General features: G+C 41.9%; 1 protein-coding gene across 3 annotated transcripts in view; it reads left to right on the top strand.

The window, feature by feature from the left end:
* The window catches only part of LOC126109597 (uncharacterized), a 115,842-nt gene extending 94,560 nt beyond the window's left edge, over positions 1-21,282 (top strand). For 2 of the 3 annotated variants that reach the window (XM_049914638.1, XM_049914637.1), the window contains 3 exons: positions 2,951-3,124; positions 16,789-17,013; positions 20,762-21,282. In XM_049914638.1, the coding sequence (XP_049770595.1) occupies positions 2,951-3,124; positions 16,789-17,013; positions 20,762-20,888 (526 nt within the window). In that variant the 3' untranslated portion in view covers positions 20,889-21,282. The remainder of the gene's footprint in view (positions 1-2,950; positions 3,125-16,788; positions 17,014-20,761) is intronic. The other variant, XM_049914639.1, reaches the window with a different exon arrangement.
* The last annotated feature ends 154 nt before the right edge of the window (positions 21,283-21,436 follow it).

Genomic DNA, 21,436 nt, shown 5'->3' with positions numbered 1-21,436 from the left:
TCTTAATGCTTATTTATTGCTGTGATAACATATTCAGCAAGCTTTTGTCTAACATAAAGTGACAAATTACTGTCCTACCAATTCAGAAGAAAATTAAAAAAAAAAAAACACCAGGGTCTTGGGAACTGACCAAAGCCAGAAAAACCAGAGAAAAGAGAGCTAGTGAATGGAATAGAAAAGAGGGAGAGAGATTGGAAGCAGAAGTATCCTCCACCACAAACCACGAGGTGTCTCGTGGAGTACATACGTTAACATTCAAGTATTGTGTTTAGTGGCACCACGGTATATGAGGATTATTCGTAAAGTAAGGTCTGATTTCTTATAAAATATAAAACAACTCAGATTTTTTCAGAAGTCTGTTTTTATTTAATTCTGTACATTTTTTCTACGTATTTGTTTAAACATTTGTCATAATGTTCTAAAAGCTTTTGTATCCCTAAGTCACAGATATCTGCCGGCTGTGGGGATAACCAGTCTTTAACTGCTTCTTCCACCTTGTCATCTGTTGCAAAGTGTTTGCCATCGAAAAACTCCTTTAGGTAGCAGAACGAATGACAATCACTCGACACCAAGTCTGGACAGTTGGCAATCTGTTCCAATCTGAAAGATTTGATATGATTTTGGGTGCGATTGACAGAATGGGCTCTGCCAGTGTCACGGAGTAACGAAAGTCCAGACATTAGTAGACCTTGTCACTATTCAGTACCGCACACTGAATTTTAGACACGATAGCACAATAAGCAATTGCATTTATTGTTCTCTCTTGATGCATAAACTCAACTGATGAGACTCAGTGTCTGCCCCAAAACACAGTCGATATAACCTCGTGGGTTGAGATTGTGCCCCCGGCCTCGCTATTCTGTACACTACGCCGAAGTTTCGTCAGGGTTGCGCAGTAAGTGGCTGCGTGTATTGTTGCTGTTGGTGCATAAACTTGACTAAGAAGACCTATTACTATACCAAAACGTGGGTGCTGTAACTTAGTTGAGATTCTGTGCTCGCCCTCGACTGACTGGTGATGTCAGGTGATGCTATTCCGTTGACACAATTAGACTGTTGTGTGAGAAAACCCAGGTCTGTAACAGTGTTCTCTAAAAATTAATCACCTTCCTTATAATATCAGTCCTAAAAACAATAGCACAAGCCATTCTTTCCAATTTGTGTGACTCAGTAAGCAGCTTGGGGATCCAACGCGTACACAATTTACGAAATTCCAACTTTTCAGAGGTAATTTTCTGCAGAGTGGTTTTACACACATTCAGATATTCCAGTGCTAAAGTTGAAATTGTGAACTGCCTATCAACACAATATTTTTGTCCAAATATTCTGAGATCACTGACGGTTGGCCTGCTTACAGTTCGTCACTGCCATTTCCCCACCCGTCCTCGAAAGATCTCACCCACTCGTACACTTTGCTGTCACCTGTCACATTGGGGTCATTTGCCTCACTTATCTGTCAGTGTGTTTCCATTGCTGCAACATTCCTAGCTGTCAAAGACTGAATCACTGTCCTTTCACAGTCGGTAGGCTGATCATTGGTTTTAAACATTTTGAACTGACAGTGTAACAACACACTGCAACAGTACCAATGTAAATGGTGCTGTTTGAGAAGCAAGGTGATCAGGAAGTTGATGCGCATGCCCATTTCAGTGTTTGCGTGACTGTAGATTAGCTATGGCGACTCGGACCGTACTTTTGAAATAATCTTCGTATGTGCACCTATTCCGTGATTTTTGAACACACATCCTGTTAATTTGTCCCTTCTTCTTATCAGTGTTTTTGATACGAGCCATTCCCCTCCTACTCTGCGAAGGAACTCCTCATTTCTTATTGTCGACACTCTTTAATAACATTACATATCAATTGATCCGATCCTCTTCCTTTCCAGTAAAGTAAGAATTGCGTTAAATCTTAATTTCTCCATTTTCAGACACATAGTACATAGGTTCTGCTACTTAGGGAGATCTGCAGAACACACTGAATGAAAGTTCGTATGACTGCTGAGAGCCACATATGTAGTGAAAAAAATGCTATTTAATGTCCTAAAATTTTAATTATTATCCAAGAAGATACACTGACAGATAAACCACAGTGTATCAGGAGGTATGAGTACCTTATCATCACAGAAAAATGAATCATTTATTGTCTGCCTCAGTAACTGCACAAACATAATAACAGATTGCCAAGTGAAGGGGGTGCAGGTTCAATTCCTGGCTGGGTTGGAGATCTCTGCTCAGGGACACTGGATGTTTTGTTGTCCTTATGCTTATGTTGCCATAAAAAATTACCATTTTACATACCTGGAGGCACAAGATACCAACACTACAGGCGTGTCTTGTAGCGTGTGCCACCGGAGTTGTTTGGGAATCTCTGTAACAGTCTAGCATGCACTGTACAAAGAGGGAACTGGCTGCCCTTTGCTGGATCTTTTCTACTTGCTCTCTTAATAGTGCCTGCTAAAGGCCACAGGCTCATAAGCAGTATGTGAAGATCAGTCAAATGAGTGTTTCTAAGATACAATTTCATGGATTCCCCCCCCCCCCCCTCCCCCCCCCCCCCCCCTTCCGTGGAATTTTAGCCTGGCATCCTCTTTTCATAGAACAAATTTTGTACACTCACTCTATTTTATGTCATTTCAGATGGTTACCTCCAAACATTTCATTGGTGACTTATTCACTGATTTAACAGCAATAGCATAATCAAACATCAATGAGTGTCTCCATATATTAATGTATAACATGTTACATTTACTTACCCTCAGCATTGACTTCCAGTCCCTTTTCCTGTGTTTTGCTACAATGCTCTGGCATTACAACCTTCCTGTAGACGAGAGTACTGCCCGAGAAAAGCCTCACGGAGCTTCTGACATTATCTGATGATGATTAGATCATTTATTTGTATTGTATTCTTTGTAATAAGTATAGTTCACAACTATTTACCACGTCTTCAGGAATGGAGGATTGCCAAAACTGCAGCAGCTTCAGCTCGGTTGCATCGTGGTGGACGAGACGATGCGCGGCGTGGTGGAGCACTGCCCAGAGCTGCGGGAACTCGAATTGCACAGTTGCGAGGGACATACGGATGCTCTTTTTGACACACTCCGCTGGCTCAAAAAGCTGGAAACGTAAGTGGGCAACGTGGTAGTATATTTCTCCTACAGCAGATGACACCTCTCTCTTAATAGTACATCAACTTCTACGAGCTAGGTGAAATGCAGAACATACACGACATCTCTACAGAAGGAACTCCCCCCACGGGATCACAGCTCATTCGAGCGTGGCGCACACGGGGCCCCAAGCTATTGAAGTTCTTTCTTCCTTGTGGACTGCATTCCCTTCCCCGTGCCCCTCCCTCCCTGTCCTCTCTTCTTCCCCTCTCTCGGTGTCCTTGCATATGTCTACATCTACAGGTGTGCTCTGAAAGCCTCCATTCGGTGCACAGCAGGGGGTACGCTGTACCACTACATTTCTCTTAGATTTCACTTGCAGCAAGAGTGAGGGAAAAAGACTGTCTATGTGCTTCCGTATGAGCCCTAATCCCTCTGATCGTACTTTTGTGTGTAAGTTGATGGCAGTAGAATGGTTCTGGTCAGCCTCAAATGCTGATTCTCTAAATTTTCTCAATAGTGCTGCTCTCAGAAAGAATGTCGCCTTCCCTCCAGTGATTACTATTTTAGTTCCTGAAACACCTCCATAACTCTTGCACGTTATTTGAACCTAATGGTAACAATTATAGCTGCCTGCCTCTAAATTGCTTCAATGTCTTCCTTTAATCTGACACTGTGCAGATCCCAGACACTCGAACAGTACTCAACAGTGGGTCACACTTGTGTCCTGTATGCAATCTCATTTACACTTTCCTAAAATTCTCCCAATAGACCGAAGTCAACCATTCACCTTCCCTACTATACGCCTCATACTCATCCCATTTCATACTGCTTTGCAGTGTTACACCTGGATATATAATCGACATGACTGTGCAAAGCAACATGTTCTCAAATATTATCTTTTTTTCATCTACATTAACTTACATTTTTCTACATTTAGAGCTAGTTGAATTTGTGACAACTATAAATTTTGTCAAAGTCATATTGTATCCTCCTGCAGTCACTCAACGATGCCACCTCCCCGTACACGGCAGCATTGTCAGCAGACTGCTGCTTACTCTGTTCACCAAATCATTGATGTACAGGATGATTATAATTAAAGTTAAACTTTCAAACCGCTGTAGAAATAACACCACCGGTCGGAATGGTGTCAAATTGCAATGGATTATTATCAGAGACAGGGAGAAATGTTTGGCAGAAGAAAAATAAATAGTTACAAAATGTTGCAATAGATGGCACTGTAAGCATCATAGTTTAATAGTGGTTGACTGCAAATGACAAATGAATCGTACAACAAACATTTAAACAAACTGTACTACTCATTATGCATGGGTGTACAGGTGTGATACTGTTAGTTATGTAAGCCCATCATCACATTGGATGGAAAAATCTGTTTTTAATTGCCCTGAGGCCAAAAACTGCATAAAAAAAGCATCAATCCTATTGCTTTTTAATTGTCCTGAGGCCAAAAACTGCATAAAAAGCATCAGTCCTATTGGTTTTTAATTGTCCTGAGACCAAAAACCGTTTGACTTGTACAAAACATGTTCAGTATGCTGTCCGCCATTTTCTGCAACAAGTTGAAATCGAGAAACGGCACGTTCCACAACTGATCGAAGCATTTCCGAAGTCACGTTCAGAATGTGTGGCGCAGTGTGTGCTTCAGTGCAGCTAAGTTTGCAATTGGAACACTGAACACAACATCTTTTAGACAACTCCACTGCCAGAAGTCACACGTATTAAGATCAGGTGATCGGGACGGCGAGGCTGTGGGAAAATGACAGCTGATAATTCTAGCATTTCCGAAATAGTGCTTCGGCAGCTGTTTAACTGGATTTGCAATGTGCGGAGGTTCACCATCTTGCATGGAAATGATCCGATCCACACTGTTGGAGAGCTGGAATGATGTGGTTGCGCAAAAGACACTCTTAGTGCCTACCAGTGACGGTACAGGTAACAGGACCGGAAGCACCTGTCTCTTCAAAAAATATGGCCCTGTGATAAATGATGCCGCACACTCGCAGCACACAGTGACCTTTTCAGGATGAAGTGGTACTGATTGATTTCCGTGTGGGTTTTCAGTTGCCCATATTCAACAATTCCGCGTATTGGCATATCCTGTCAGATGAAAATCTGTCCACAAAATCTTTCATGGCCAACCATTGTCCACTTCCATGCGAGCAAGAAATTCTAAAGCAAAGGTCTCTCTTGCTGGCAGGCCAACAGAAACCAACTCGTGCACATAGGTAATTATCAATGGGCAGCAAAGAAGGACGTTTCGTAGAATTTTACGCACAGTGCTCATGGGTATGTCCGATGTTTGGGCAATTCTCTTTGCACTACATGTTTGCACACTACCACTCGTCTCTTCCTGCATTGCTGCGGCCACTGATGTTGAATCAGTTTGTTTTCTCCCTCTATCAGGTTGCAAACCAATAGAGCCTGTCTTTTCAATTTCTGAATCATTCTATCCAGATTCGTCGGACCGACGCCTTTTTCAAACCCTTCAGTGTCCGGAAATTCTGCAGAGCAACGTGTGCACAGTCATCATCATTCTTGTAATACAGCTTTACGAGCAGAGCGCGATCCCGCATTGAGACAGTCACGGTGAACATCGCAGACACGAAAGGAGGAAAAGCCGTGTACCTGGTGTGTTTATATCGACTTAAGTGGGCTGTGCGCATGACAGGTGTATACAGTGCCATCTATTTATCAGTTTTCACAATATTTTCTTTTTCTTCTGCCATACGTTTTCCCCCTTCTCCGATAATCTTCCTTTGCAATTTGACGTCATTCTGTCTGGTGGTGTTATTTCTACAGCATTTTGAATATTTAATTGCAATAACCGTATGTATAAAAAACAGTAGCATTTCAGTCACACTTTCCTGTGGCATTCCTGACAATGCCCTTGTTTCCGAACACTTGCCATCGTGGACAACATATTGGGTTCTGTTACTGAGCCAATCACGTACCTGAGAACATATCCCATATGGTCGTACCGTCATTAACAGTTACCAGTGTGGCACTGTATCAGATGCTTTACAGAAATTTGGGAATATAGAATCCACCTGTTGCCTTTCATCCCTAGTTCGCAGGGCATCGTGTGAGAAAATGGCAAGCTGAGTTTCACAGCAGTGTCGGCCCAGCTATCCTCCTGGTCAGGATTACGTTTTATCGGTGTGACACGAAGCAGTACATCTCACCAAACCGTGAGGTGTTTTCAGTGCTTCCATTTCGGGCAAGTGTTCCTGCTGTATGATGGGCCCTCTGTGCGGTCGATGTGGATGCCCACTCTGTGAGGAGAGGTCCTGTGTTCTGGTAACTATGTGCATTGGTTGTCACAACTTCCACACTGTATGCTCACCAGATTGCCCAGTTTATAAGGAAAAGAAGATGCAGAAGTATGAGTTCCTCTATTATTTATCCTACACTGAGGCTCTTCACAAATATGACCATCTTTCCATCTAACTTTGCTTCTTTTAGCTCCTTTCCCCTTCCTCTTTATCCCAGTTCCACCCCACCCCCTCCTGCTCCTGCCACCTCCTAATCCCAGTTCTCCCCCTTCCCTGCAGTTCCCGTGCCCACCCCTCTGGGTGCTACTCCCCCTACCTAGTCAGAGACGTGTCCTCCTTCTAAGGTGTTTATCAGTGATGGGTTCCAATACCAGGATCCCTCCCCTTACATCTCCCAGACCAAAGGCCTGTTGGCACACATCAACCACTTAACCCACAGTCTGTGCACCCCTAGGTCGTCTGCTCTGTACCAGTTCCAGATTTCGCTGAAACCTGCTCTCTCTCCAGACACTGCCCTCCTTGACCTGAGGAGGAGGAGAAGAAACATAAGTACCAGGACAAGACACTTCCTGTGCCCCCAAAGGTGGTAACTCCCTCCTCGCAACCTGAGACTGACATCTTGTTTATGGATGTCACCCCATCCTCGGTGACAGATGGTGACCTGGCGGTGTGACTTGATGTAGCCCTTTCGCCTCCTATTTGGGTCTGCATTCTGTGCAGTGGAATTGTAACAGGTATTCCCCTCACTTTCCAGAACTGATATCCTTTACTTCCTTTTACTCTGCAGCTTGTGTTGTTGTACAGGACTCTCATTTTACTGATGCTCACTCACCGTCCCTTCATAGGTTCCATGTTTTCTGACGGAACCTGGTTGGCCCTTTGAGGGCTTCAGGTGGTGTTTGCACCTTTGTAAGGATGTTGTTAGTACACAGATCTCCATCTTTGTACCACATTGGAAGCAGTTGTCTGCGTCCATTTGGACTTTGTGGTCACGGATTACAGTCTCTATCTCCCTCCTGACAGGCCACCTACGTCTGTTGCTCTAACTGCCCTCCTTCAGCAACTCTCATCTTCCTTCCTCCTCTTTGGGGATTTTGTGCCCATCACTTCTTGTGGGGAACTGCTTTACTGCTTTTTGTCTAGTTGGGGTCTCCTTATAGACCAGATTCTTGTAGACCACGACCTGTGCCTTCTTCATGACAGTTCACCTACCCACATTAGAGCTGCTTGTGGCACTTTCTTTTGCTCACTTCTCCTGTCATTACACTAGTCACCACACAATGACCTGTGTGATAACAACCAATTTCAGTCAATTCTCTCATTCCCTTCCTGCCACCTGATGGCCAGGTTATCCTGCAGGGCTTTCCATTGTGCCAATTAACCTCCCAGGTCATGTTTACCCTCTCTCTGTTAGGTTGTATTGAAGAAGTCATCTGTGACATGTTCAGTACGATTACTCGCTGCCATTGAGGCTTGCAATGCCTGAAGTGGCACCTGTCCTCTGAAGGTCCCATTACATTTAATACCTTCAAGGCAAAGCCCATTTGTTACTCAAATAGAGCAAGCAGTTTTGTCGAGAACACTTTCTCTCCTCCCTAAATTCTTCAGTGGCTCATCGGCCCTGTCAGATCCTCAAATCTCGGAACCTGTTGTCTTCTTATCAGTACAGCTTTTAGGAGGGACACTCCACAATTGATCATCAGTTTTGGTTGGAGGCTGCAAAAAAGCAGGCCTTTCCTCACCATCACCATCTTGTTGCAGTTTTCTCCAATCTTTGTAAGGCATTTGATGCGGCGTTACGCCTTCACATCTTACTTACTTACACGAGGTATAAAAGGGCCATGCCATGGTGAAATTGTCATTGGTACTCACGTGATTCATGTGGAAAGGCATTTTTATTTACCAGTTCCTGTCCCACTGGTCTGGTGGTTTTGCGTTTGGGTCAGCACCGTCGTCAGCTCTCTGCTCTCCCAGGAGAATGACGCTCTACAGATTTCCGTATTAAGTGCCCTTCTTTTTCGCGTGTCATTATCAATGGACTCTTGGCCCGTGACAGACCATTATTCGTCCCTGCTATCTGTGTGGATAAGTTCCGTATCTGGGTTAGTTCGCACTCGGCAGCCTCTACAGAGCGATAGCTCGAGGATGCCGTTTGGTGCACTGTTGTGTGGACTCCCTCACGTGGGTTTCAATTCTCTCCTCTTCAATTTTGAGTGGTGCATTTCAGCCACAGTCCATCCAATCCGGAGCTGTGCCTCGATAACTGTCATCTGACGGTGGTCACCCAGATCCATTTATTGGGTTTTGTTCTTTACAACGAGCATACTTGGTTGTCCCATATCTCCCTTCTGGAAATGGCTGTTTCCGTAAACTTGTGGGACCCAGTAGTTCCCTCCCCACCGTACTCTCTAAGAACTAGCGACAGCAGTTAAATATAAGCCAATAGGCGATCATTACCACCAGCACATTCCTGTGTGAAATATGCTGAGGTTACAAAAGTCACGGGATAGTGACATGCACATATACAGATGGCAATAGTGTCGTGCACAAAGCATAAAAGAGCAGTGCTGTGGCAGAGATGTCATTTGTACTGAGGTGATTTATGGCCAGACAGTCGGAAGTAATAGATGTTGAAAGTGGAATCGTAGTTGGAGCTAGTTGCAGGGGACATTTTGTTTTGGAAATTGTTAGGGAATTCAGTATTTGGAGTCAATAATGTGCTGAAAATACCAAATTTCAGGCTTTACCTCTCACCGTGGACAACGCACTGGCTGGCGGCTTTCACTTAACGACAGAGAGCAGTGGTGTTTGCATATTATTGTCAGTGGTAACAGACAAACAACATTGCATGAAATAATTGCAGAAATCAGTGTGGGATGTATGACGAACATATTCGTTCGGACCGTACGGCAAAATCGTGCTTTAATGGACTGTGGCAGCAGACGTCGAGAGACGAGTGCATTTGCTAACAGCAAAACATCACCTGCAGCAACCCTCATGGGCTCGTGACCATATTGGTTGGATCCTAGATGACAGGAAAACCTTGGCCTGGTCAAATGCATCCCGATTTCAGTTGATAGGAGCTGATGGTAGGGATTGAGTGTGGTGCAAACCCCACAAAGCCGTGGACAGGAGTTGTCAATAAGACATTGTGCAAGCTGTTGATGGCTCCATAATGGAATGGGTTAGGTCCTCTGGTCCAACTGAACTGATCACTGACTGGAAGTAGTTACGTTTGGCTACTTGGAGAACTTCATGTTCTCAAATAACAATAGAATTTTTTAGGATGACAGTGCATCATGTCACAGGTCACGGCTACCCAGGTTGCCCGACATAAATCCCATGGAACATAATCGAGAGGCCAGTTCATCCTGCGTAGGCAACGCTTACACATTCACAGGCTATACAAGCAGCACTGATCATTATTTCAACAATTTGTTGAGCCCATGCCATGTCATGTCATGTCATGTCATGTCATGTCATGTCATGTCATGTCATGTCATGTCATGTCATGTCATGTCATGTCATGTCGCTGCACTGCACCAGGCCAAAATAGATCCAACACGATATTAGGAGGTATCCCATAACATTTGTCATCTCATCTCAGTGCATGCACTTCATTTAAGATGTAAGGTTGTTGAAGAGGCTGGACCACCTCGAGCAATAGGGTCCACTCTCAGCCGATCCTCATTACAGTCTGTCTCCAGCAAGGGAACCGCGTAAACTTCTCTCGGCCTGTGACATCCGTAGTTAAAATATTTTCACTAAATCCGACAGTCACTAACATTTATATTCACTTGCAGCAACTCTTGTGTGAATTTTAAAATGTAACTTTCTTGTCCTAACAATATTGTTACTGATGGACTATTTTGTTCCCTTCCCCCCTCCTTCTCCTTCAGGGACACGGACAATTCCAGTATTCCAGTCTGCTGTTTCCAACGAGTGTGTCTGCATCTTACTTCACCAGTAGTACTCCAAAGTCAACGTTTTTGAACATTCGAGGTGCTTCTTTTGCCCCTCTCTGGGATAACACTGTCACTGATTTTTAGCCTCCTCACTTCTCCCACGGCCACTCTGTATCTCCGTATGTAACCTCACACTTTCCTGAATTCTACTGCTGTTGTTGTTGTGGTCTTCAGTCCTGAGACTGGTTTGATGCAGCTCTCCGTGCTACTCTATCCTGTGCAAGCTTCTTCATCTCCCAGTACCTACTGCAACCTACATCTTTCTGAATCTGCTTAGTGTATTCATCTCTTGGTCTCCCCCTACGATTTTTACCCTCCACACTGCCCTCCAATACTAAATTGGTGATCCCTTGATGCCTCAGAACATGTCCTACCAACCGATCCCTTCTTCTGGTCAAGTTGTGCCACAAACTTCTCTTCTTGCCAATCCTATTCAATACTTCCTCATTAGTTATGTGATGTACCCATCTAATCTTCAGCATTCTTCTGTAGCACCACATTTCAAAAGCTTCTATTCTCTTCTTGTCCAAACTATTTACCATCCATGTTTCGCTTCCATACATGGCTACACTCCATACAAATACTTTCAGAAATGACTTCCTGACACTTAAACCGATACTCGATGTTAACAAATTTCTCTTCTTCAGAAACGCTTTCCTTGCCATTGCCAGTCTACATTTTATATCCTCTCTACTTCGACCATCATCAGTTATTTTGCTACTTTAATTGTCTCATTTCCTAATCTAATACCCTCAACATCACCCGACCTAATTCGACTACATTCCATTATCCTCGTTTTGCTTTTGTTGATGTTCATCTTATATCCTCCCTTCAAGACACTATCCATTCCGTTCAACTGCTCTTCCAAGTCCTTTGCTGTCTCTGACAGAATTACAATGTCATCGGCGAACCTCAACGTTTTTATTTCTTCTCCATGGATTTTAATACCTACTCCAAATTTTTCTTTTGTTTCCTTTACTGCTTGCTCAATATAAAGATTGAATAGCATCGGGGAGAGGCTACAACCCTGTCTTACTTCCTTCCCAACCACTGCTTCTCTTTCATGCCCCTCGACTCTTATAACTGCCATCTGGTTTCTATACAAATTGTAAATAGCCTTTCGCTCCCTGTATTTTACCCCTGCCACCTTTAGAATTTGAAAGAGAGTATTCCAGTCAACATTGTCAGAAGCTTTCTCTAAGTCTACAAATGCTAGGAACGTAGGTTTGCCTTTCCTTAATCTTTCTTCTAAGATAAGTCGTAAGGTCAGTATCGCCTCACGTGTTCCAGTATTTCTACGGAATCCAAACTGATCTTCCCCGAGGTCAGCTTCTACTAGTTTTTCCATTCGTCTGTAAAGAATTCGTGTTAGTATTTTGCAGCTGTGGCTTATTAAACTGATTGTTCGATAATTTTCACATCTGTCCACACCTGCTTTCTTTGGGATTGGAATTATTATATTCTTCTTGAAGTCTGAGGGTATTTCGCCTGTTTCATACATCTTGCTCACCAGATGGTAGAATTTTGTCAGGACTGCCTCTCCCAAGGCCTTCAGTAGTTCCAATGGAATGTTGTCTACTCCGGGGGCCTTGTTTCGACTCAGGTCTTTCAGTGCTCTGTCAAACTCTTCACGCAGTATCGTATCTCCCATTTCATCTTCATCTACATCCTCTTCCATTTCCATAATATTGTCCTCAAGTGCATCGCCCTTGTATAGACCCTCTATATACTCCTTCCACCTTTCTGCTTCCCCTTCTTTGCTTAGAACTGGGTTTCCATCTGAGCTCTTGATATTCATACAAGTGGTTCTCTTATCTCCAAAGGTCTCTTTAATTTTCCTGTAGGCAGTATCTATCTTACCCCTAGTGAGATAAGCCTCCACATCCTTACATTTGTCCTCTAGCCATGCCTGCGTAGCCATTTTGCATTTCCTGTCGATCTCATTTTTGAGACATTTGTATTCCTTTTTGCCTGCTTCACTTACTGCATTTTTATATTTTCTCCTTTCAGCAATTAAATTCAATATTTCCTCTGTTACCCAAGGATTTCTACTAGCCCTCTTCTTTTTACCTACTTGATCCTCTGCTGCCTTCACTACTTCATCCCTCAAAGCTACCCATTCTTTTTCTACTGTATTTCTTTCCCCCATTCCTGTCAATTGTTCCCTTATGCTCTCCCTGAAACTCTCTACAACCTCTGGTTCTTTCAGTTTATCCAGGTCTCATCTCCTTAAATTCCCACCTTTTTGCAGTTTCTTCAGTTTTAATCTACAGGTCATAACCAATAAATTGTGGTCAGAGTCCACATCTGCCCCTGGAAATGTCTTACAATTTAAAACCTGGTTCCTAAATCTCTGTCTTACCATTATATAATCTATCTGATACCTTTTAGTATCTCCAGGGTTCTTCCATGTATACAGCCTTCTATCATGATTCTTAAACCAAGTGTTAGCTATGATTAAGTTGTGCTCTGTGCAAAATTCTACCAGGCGGCTTCCTCTTTCATTTCTTAGCCCCAATCCATATTCACCTACTACGTTTCCTTCTCTCCCTTTTCCTACACTCGAATTCCAGTCACCCATGACTATTAAATTTTCGTCTCCCTTCACTGTCTGAATAATTTCTTTTATTTCATCCTACATTTCTTCAATTTCTTCGTCATCTGCAGAGCTAGTTGGCATATAAACTTGTACTATTGTAGTAGGTGTGGGCTTCGTATCTATCTTGGCCACAATAATGCGTTCACTATGCTGTTTGTAGTAGCTTACCCGCATTCCTATTTTCCTATTCATTATTAAACCTACTCCTGCATTACCCCTATTTGACTTTGTGTTTATAACCCTGTAGTCACCTGACCAGAAGTCTTGTTCCTCCTGCCATCGAACTTCACTAATTCCCACCATATCTAACTTTAACCAATCCATTTCCCTTTTTAAATTTTCTAACCTACCTGCCCGATTAAGGGATCTGACATTCCACGCTCCGATCCGTAGAACGCCAGTTTTCTTTCTCCTGATAACGACATCCTCTTGAATAGTCCCCACCCGGAGATCCGAATGGGGGACTATTTTACCTCCGGAATATTTTACCCAAGAGGACGCCATCATCATTTAATCATACAGTAAAGCTGCATGCCCTTGGGAAAAATTACAGCCGTAGTTTCCCCTTGCTTTCAGCCGTTCGCAGTACCAGCACAGCAAGGCCGTTTTGGTTATTGTTACAAGGCCAGATCAGTCAATCATCCAGACTGTTGCCCTTGCAACTACTGAAAAGGCTGCTGCCCCTCTTCAGGAACCACACGTTTGTCTGGCCTCTCAACAGATACCCCTCTGTTGTGGTTGTACCTACGGTACGGCTATCTGTATCGCTGAGGCACACAAGCCTCCCCACCAACGGCAAGGTCCATGGTTCATGGGGGGGATTCTACTGCTACACTCGATTAAAAATTCCGTACAATTTTAACCAAATTTTGAATTTAGATATAGATTGCATCAAGAAATTGCAAAATTCCATGCTACTTATTTTACTGCTTATTATTACAATAGATTACACTTGCCCTCAACTTAAGACAGTTATTCTCAACCTGTGGGGTGCACCTTCTAAGGGGGCACGATAACACTAAATGGGGAGCACAAGGTATCGAAAAGAAAAGAATATGGATTCGTAAATTTACTGAAAGAAAAGAAAAACAAAATACATTCCTAGACAACATAAGATTAAAATTTACATTTACGCTGATGTTGTTTGCATGTATAAATAGGACTTTGAGTACTGTACAAAGCATTTAATTATCAACTTTTCAGTACTAATTGACTCAATATGTCTGACATGTGCCTCTTGTAGTATTTTAGAACATGTTTTGTGCTCAAATGTAATAAGTTACCTTGAACAGAATGACCTCTTCCATTATGATAAACCAGATTCCAAAAATATTATTGGTTTTCATATGCAACAACTGAAATGCCATGGATCAGTACTATCAGGTGGACACCATATGTCTCGACTTTTTTTTTTTAGAGAACCGTTCGACTAGGTACCACATTGATGCTTATTAACAAAAGTGTGATCATATGGGATACTGAACAAAATATGTGATTCGTTTGCGGTTTTCTTGCTAGGGAAGAAGTAGTATGTTATCTTGGATGGGGATTCGTCATCAGGTTTCTGTGACCTGGCACACATTATTAACAGCAAACTAAGATTTTTGCAGATAATCCAGTTATCCATAATGAAAGAAAGCCTGAAAAGTTGTGCAGATATGTAGGGGAATCTTGGTAGGTTTTAAAAGTGGTGGAAGGTTGTCATTCACAGTGTGCCACAAGGTTCTGTGTTCAGATGTGTACTCTGCATGACCTATGGGATGAATAACTTGCCAAGTAGTACGATGTGTAAGTCCACTGTGCAGGCGACATGACATTTGTTACAGCTGGAAAGTATTTGAGAGGCAGTAAGCAGCAATCTGGGGATCATCTCAGAACAGCCATAATTTGGATTGGTAATAATGAAAAATGAGAGATTCTCTCTTCAGTGGACGTAACTAGCAGTGGTGGCTCGCATATAGACACTGAGACTGCAGCACTCCATATTTCCACTTGATATTATCGGTAACATTTAATAGGATGATTCCTTTTTCCTTTCATTCATTCTTTCTTTCTTTATACTTGTGCAATATACTATGTGTGGTCAGAAAGTAACAGAAATTTCTTAAAAAAATTGTTGGCATGGCACACGTGTTCCTGATTTATGTTTGCTTTTTCAGCTGTTTTGAATATTTTGTTTATTGTTGACATATGAAAAGGTTATATGAATTTTTGAGTGCTCGGTGAATTTTTACTTTCGAAAAAAGATAGATCAAATAATCTGCATTAAATTTTGCTACAAAAATGAAAGAAAATGCAGCACTACATTCAGAATGATGAGTGTGGCTTTTGATGAAACTACTGTGAGTAAGATAAGAGTTTACGAACAGCATAAATATTTCAAAGAGGGTCAAGAGGACCTTGAACATGACAACCACCCTGGATGTACAACACATCAGTTATTGTTGACAGTTTGGAAGTGGTCAAGAAAATCGTTTTGGAAAATCATCAAACCACCACGAGAAAGGTTGTTGCTGATGTCGCCATGTTCTTTCACTCGTGCCGAGCAATTTTTGCAGATTTTTAGGGTACGAACCTTGTAGCAGCAAAGTTCGTTCCAAAATTGTTGAATGTCGCGTGGATATCACTCAGGAATTCCTGAACGAAGTCAGCAATGATCCAGAACTTCTAATGAAGGTTATAGCGGGTGATGGAATGTGGATATATGGGTATGGTGTTGAAATCGAAGCCCAATTGTCCCAATGGAAACTGCCTGAAGAGCAAAGACTGAATAAGATTTTTCTCGCCATTTTCTTTGATTACAGTAAGATAGTGTATCGTGAGTTCCTGCCTTCTGGTCGTACGGTCTGTAATGAATACTATCCGAATGTTATGTGCCATTTGCGTGGAATGGTCCGAAGAAAAGGACCACAGTTAGTTGTTGGCAATTCGTGCAGACTGACAGCCTGTTGGTTATCATGCCCACATAGAATGCAGCACACTGGTTGCAGCTTAGCTTGTAGATCACATGACCTGTTTCACAGGTAGCCCTGCCTTTGATGGGCTAGGTAATGTTTGTGACCGGATTGGAGTAGGGGGTGGTGGAAGGATGTACGGGACATGTCTTGCATATAGGTTTATTACAGGGATATGACCCATGAGGTAAGGGGTTGGGGGCAAGGGTTGTTTAGGAATGGACGAGTATATTGTATAGGTTCGGTGGATGGCAGAATACCGCTCTGGGAGGGTGGGAATCATAATGGGCAGGACGTTTCTTATTTCAGGGCATGATGAGAGGTAGTTGAAACACTGGTAGACAATTTGTAGTGTAGTTGCTCCAGTCCTGGGTGGTACTGAGTTATGAGGGGAATGCTGCACTGCAGCCGAACAGTGAGACTTAAAGAGATGGTTGGTAACTGAAATGTTAAGACACAGGAGATTTGTTTTTGTACAACGTTGGGAGGATAATTACGGTCTCAGTAAGACCCTTGGCATATTTCGAGAGTGACCACTCGTCACTGCAGATGTGACGGCCATGACTATCCTGTTCATAATATTGTTACATCCCTTTTATGGTGTGTGTGTGTGTGTGTGTGTGTGTGTGTGTGTGTGTGTGAGAGAGAGAGAGAGAGAGAGAGGGTGGGGGGGGGGGGGGGGGGAAGATGGATTGTAAATAAGTGAAATATTGCTGCTTTAACACTATGCTATTCGATTTATGAATGACTTGAGCGACTGACAGTAGTGTGATGTTTACATTATCCAAATATATTTATAAATCTTACTTAAATTCCTGCTCAAATATTTAATATTACCAGTCTTAAAAGAAGACACTTTTACTGTTTTCAGATTAAAAATTAATTCTTGTACATGTCTTGGTGGAAAAAGCATGTCATACATTGCTAAGCTGACTACATTACACACCTTGGAGTTCACCTACACTAAATTTGGAAAGTTAAAACCCGGTGTGGACTGCATCCTCGAAATGTCAGGGCTGCGCCGGCTTTACCTCCACGAGTGTATCTGCTGGGCCATACCATTTGACAAGTTTCCTGGCAGACTGGTGAACCTCAGGTAATACTAGATTCATAGTAGTGTAGTAATCTACGTGGCAGGAGTGTGTCTGTGTGAGAGAGATGCAAATGTAATGTTAATCATGTGTATTGAGCGGAGGCTATTCAGAGAGTAACCTCTGCTTTCAACGCAACAGTTGCTCCGCAGACTCGGACATTATGCCACTGCGTGTCATTCAGTATGAGTACAGAACTGATCATTTCGCCAAGTGTGAAACCCACTCTGTGATACATTATTAGTGGCAAAAATTTGTTGACATTCGTCACAAAGTTTGCTCCTTATACTGACCAAATGTGAAGCGTACAGGGATTGCTTGTCGTTGGCTCCAAAGATTCTTTCTGAGAATGACAAAAAGTCAACATTGAATGCTTCTCGAGGAGAAGCCCTTCTGAGTGGAATTGCGACCAGTGACGAGATCTTTCTGATGTTAATGTGCAAACTAAATAGCAGACAGTAGTGTGTGGTCATACTGCCTATCCTAACAAGCCGTAAAAAATCACTCTGAACTGTTGACTGGAGAGGTTTAGGATACCAGCTTTTGGGACCTTAATGTACTCCTGTTTGTTGGTTTTATGCTATGTAGAGGACAGTTAATTCTTGAGTATAGTGTAAGGTTTTAAGATAATGTAGAATAATCATTCAAAATGAGCAATGTGGTGTCTCGACTACTGGGGTTCCATTTGTGACAGTCCTCAGCACCATTCTGTCTGCCAAACACGAGATTTGTCGTGTCAGTTTGAATGGGACATTTTTGAATGCGTGCCCTACAGCCTAGACTGCGCTCGTACCAGTTTCCATCTTTTTGTACAGATGAGAAAGAGACTCGGCTACTATGAAGAACTTCACCTAGTTGCAATCTTAGATAGCAGAATTTAATACTGATGGAATTTGTCAACTTGTTAAAGAGGTGTGATAAATACATAAATCGGGATGGTGATTGTGTAGAGAAGCAACATGCAGTTTGAAACACTCTCAATTAATATGATGTCAATTGTTATTAACCAAAATAACAGCCTAGCTCCAATTTAGATGTGACCGTGGCCTAATAGATGTATGCTAATTGGATTTAGCTGCTTTAGCAGTCATTTTTAATCAGGATGTGGCTGCTACAACAATGTTCACACAATGATAAAGGGTTTGCAATAACCAATGATAAAATATTTTGCATTGTTTGACATACATATTCTGTTTAGACACAATATGAGGCACACCACTGTTGTCTCACACTTCTAGTTACGGTTAATCTCACCACAAGTCAGAATTCCCAAAATGTGCCCAGCCTGGTTGATGTGAACATGAATCTACGGCACTGAAAAAACATTTGTAAAGCCAGGAATATCAGATCTCAAGAATTGGTGGTGGGGATTCACTCACGAGGGGACCTTCTGGGAGGTGCATCGTGTTATGAGCTCCCACTTCGCCTGCTTATAGTGTGTGTGGGCACCTATCACACCCTGAAACTGTAGGTGCCAATGTGGCGTCCTTTTTGAAATATTGCCTGTGAAAGTTTGGGCAGCTCTTTATATACAGAAAAGTTTTCATTAGTGTGTCAAGTGAGCGAGTAGCTGAGTGGCAAGCGAGCGAGACTCCTGTCCAGACGACCCAGGTTCGAGACCTGTCTATGCTACTTTTGTTCCACTTTTTTTTTTTCTCTCTCTCTCCAAATGCCTGTTTTCTTGATTAAGTATAAATTTAAAGTCCGCAAGGAACTGATTGAAAAGAATTACAAGCCTCTATAAATCAAAATTACACATTGAATGTCAAATTTTGTTTTAATCTCTTGCATTTTTTCTTACATAGTGCAAGCATTTTTTTAAACTCAGTACAAAAATGTTAATTACCAACCTCAATAGCTAGTTATATCTCAGAAGCATCATCCTTTTCTTTTGATGAGTAATCTTCTATTTATTACCGTCATTACAATATAAATATGTACAAACAGGATAATGTGTGTGGAAAAAAAAAATGATAGTTTTCAACCATTAGCTCCTAAAATATGTCGTATAACTCTTCACTCTCATAAAAACTCCACTACATATACCTCTCTAAAACTCAAACAGTGAATGATATCAACTATGGTCCTTCCACATCTATTAATCCTCCTTAATTACCTTAAGCAATACACAAACATGCCTCTATTCTCCATAACTTCTCTTCTCTTCTCATCATATGAAACATCCCTACACTTCATATTATTTATATATGAGAGTATCTCTCCATGTACATGCTATTTAACACGTTTCCTATTTGTCTCAACCTGTGGTTCGTGAATGCCAGGGTATTCACAGAATACTTCAAGAGGTTTGCCAATTTCTTTTCCAAAATGGCAGGTTTCAAGTTTGGGTCCTGTGCTCTGTCATAACGATTATTATTATTATTACAAAATTGAATTAAACCTATAATGCCCCTTGTTACATATGTGCAACACTGGGAATTAATCACATTATTTCCAAACTAAATTAATATTTACTTCGAATGCCTCATTTACAGTTATGTAGCAACATTTTGAATGTATTCGATTTCGCTACAATGGAAATTTAGTCTCGTAGCTTCCTTGTGTTCTAACAATATTAAAAGCAGCACTGCAACCTCACTAATGAACAGTTACATGTCAGTCAGGCCTTCTTCTTCCCTGGTTGCAAATGTAGTAAGGTGCCAGTTATGTATACTTTACATTTAACAAGCCAAGAGGAAATAAGGCACCTAAATGAAATATTGTCTTCTGCAGTCTATTCTTCACCAAAGGTTGAGATCATGTTTTCACGACAAGCTGGGATGAAACATTCCCAATTACGATAGCGTTGGTTGTTATTAACCAAAATAATAGCCTAGCTTTAATTTTGATGTGGCAGGTAAATGCTAATCAGATTTAGCTGCTTCAGGAGTCGTTTCTAATTAGGGTGTGGCTACTCAGCAATGTTCACACAGTGATAAAGTGTTTGCAATAACCAGTGCCAAAATATTTCACATTGTTTGACTTACAAATTCTGTTTAGACACAATATGAGGCAGACACTACTTTTGTCTCACACTGTTAGTTACGCTTAACCTCGTCACGGGTCAGAATTCTTGGAATTACATCACATGCTGTAACAAGTTACCACACACAATCCTCACTGCAACCCAAAATGTGGCTGGCACGGTTAACATGAACGGAAATATATTGCACACTGAGAAGACCTTAATAAAAATACTTGTGGGGAATATCACGTGTCACAGATCAGTAATGTAACAGCGGTGGGGATTCACTCTACTGGCATCAGACTTGACTTACTGTCTCTTCATTCATTAGCGCCAGTGGCACTTGTGAATTTATTTTGCCTACCATCAACCTGTGTGAGGCAAAAATGTGTTCATTGATAGGTAAGTGACTGCAGACCCCTTACAAGTTTTCAGATGATTCTAATAAATGTGCTGTAACTATTCCATTATTTTATTTATGTCATAATGGAAGTTTCATTTCTGATAGTTCTGTTTTATTCAGGACAATGCACTCCTGAGTAGTACATAAGTTTCCTGCCTCATATTGTCCACAGAGCAAATAAAATTTTTGTACGAACAAGTATAAACCTGCCTGTCTCTCTCTCTCTCTCTCTCTCTCTCTCTCTCTCTCTCTCTCTCTCTTTCTGTGTGTGTGTGTGTGTGTGTGTGTGTGTGTGTGTGTGTGGGAGGCTGAGGGGATTATACATAGAACAAAAATTTAACTTAACACCTTGTGATACCTGTCATCCACTTGTGCTGTTGTACAGAGAGCTGGAAATTGGTTACTGTGACGGAGACCAAGACGTCCTGGACAGAATTACTGCCCAGATGCCAGACCTGAGGGTGGACGGCAGCCTTGGCGCACTTTTCACAGATCAGGAGGATGACGACTAGTCACACCATTATCAGTGTCTACACACACTCAGTACCTGGAGCTGGGCAGCTGTGGGGCCAGCACAGAGCAAGAAGCTGCATTTGTATTCCACAGGTCTTGACTTCAGAATTCGGCCAGTGCCTCCATATCTTTACTGTTCTCTGCTTCAGTAGGGCATTGGATGTCCTAAATAAGAAAATGGTAAACAATGGTCAGTGTGACAACAGTGAAGAAAGCTTCAAAATTACTAAAAAAAAAACTGCGTCTAATCCAGTAATTTTAACATTTTATTGTGATAACAAATCCATATTTGACATTCACAAATATTTGTTCCGTAAATGATATCCTGTCTAACTGATAGTGTAATAACTTTCTCTCTTCTTTGAAATAATAGCATCTGTGTATTTGTATAAATGCAGCATCTTTACATTCGAAATTCTTTACGCGATTATAAAATGTGCTGGAGCATGCAGAATGTATATACGAACATAAACATGTTTACTCATACATTCTAAACCATGGAAACCAGTGGAAACAACAAGTTATTTTTTTTTATTTGTATTAATTT

The sequence above is a fragment of the Schistocerca cancellata genome, chromosome 12 (genome assembly GCF_023864275.1).
Source record: "Schistocerca cancellata isolate TAMUIC-IGC-003103 chromosome 12, iqSchCanc2.1, whole genome shotgun sequence".
Lineage (NCBI taxonomy): Eukaryota > Metazoa > Arthropoda > Insecta > Orthoptera > Acrididae > Schistocerca > Schistocerca cancellata.
The sequence above is the reverse complement of the archived record's forward strand: the minus strand, read 5'-3'. Positions and strand labels throughout refer to the sequence as shown.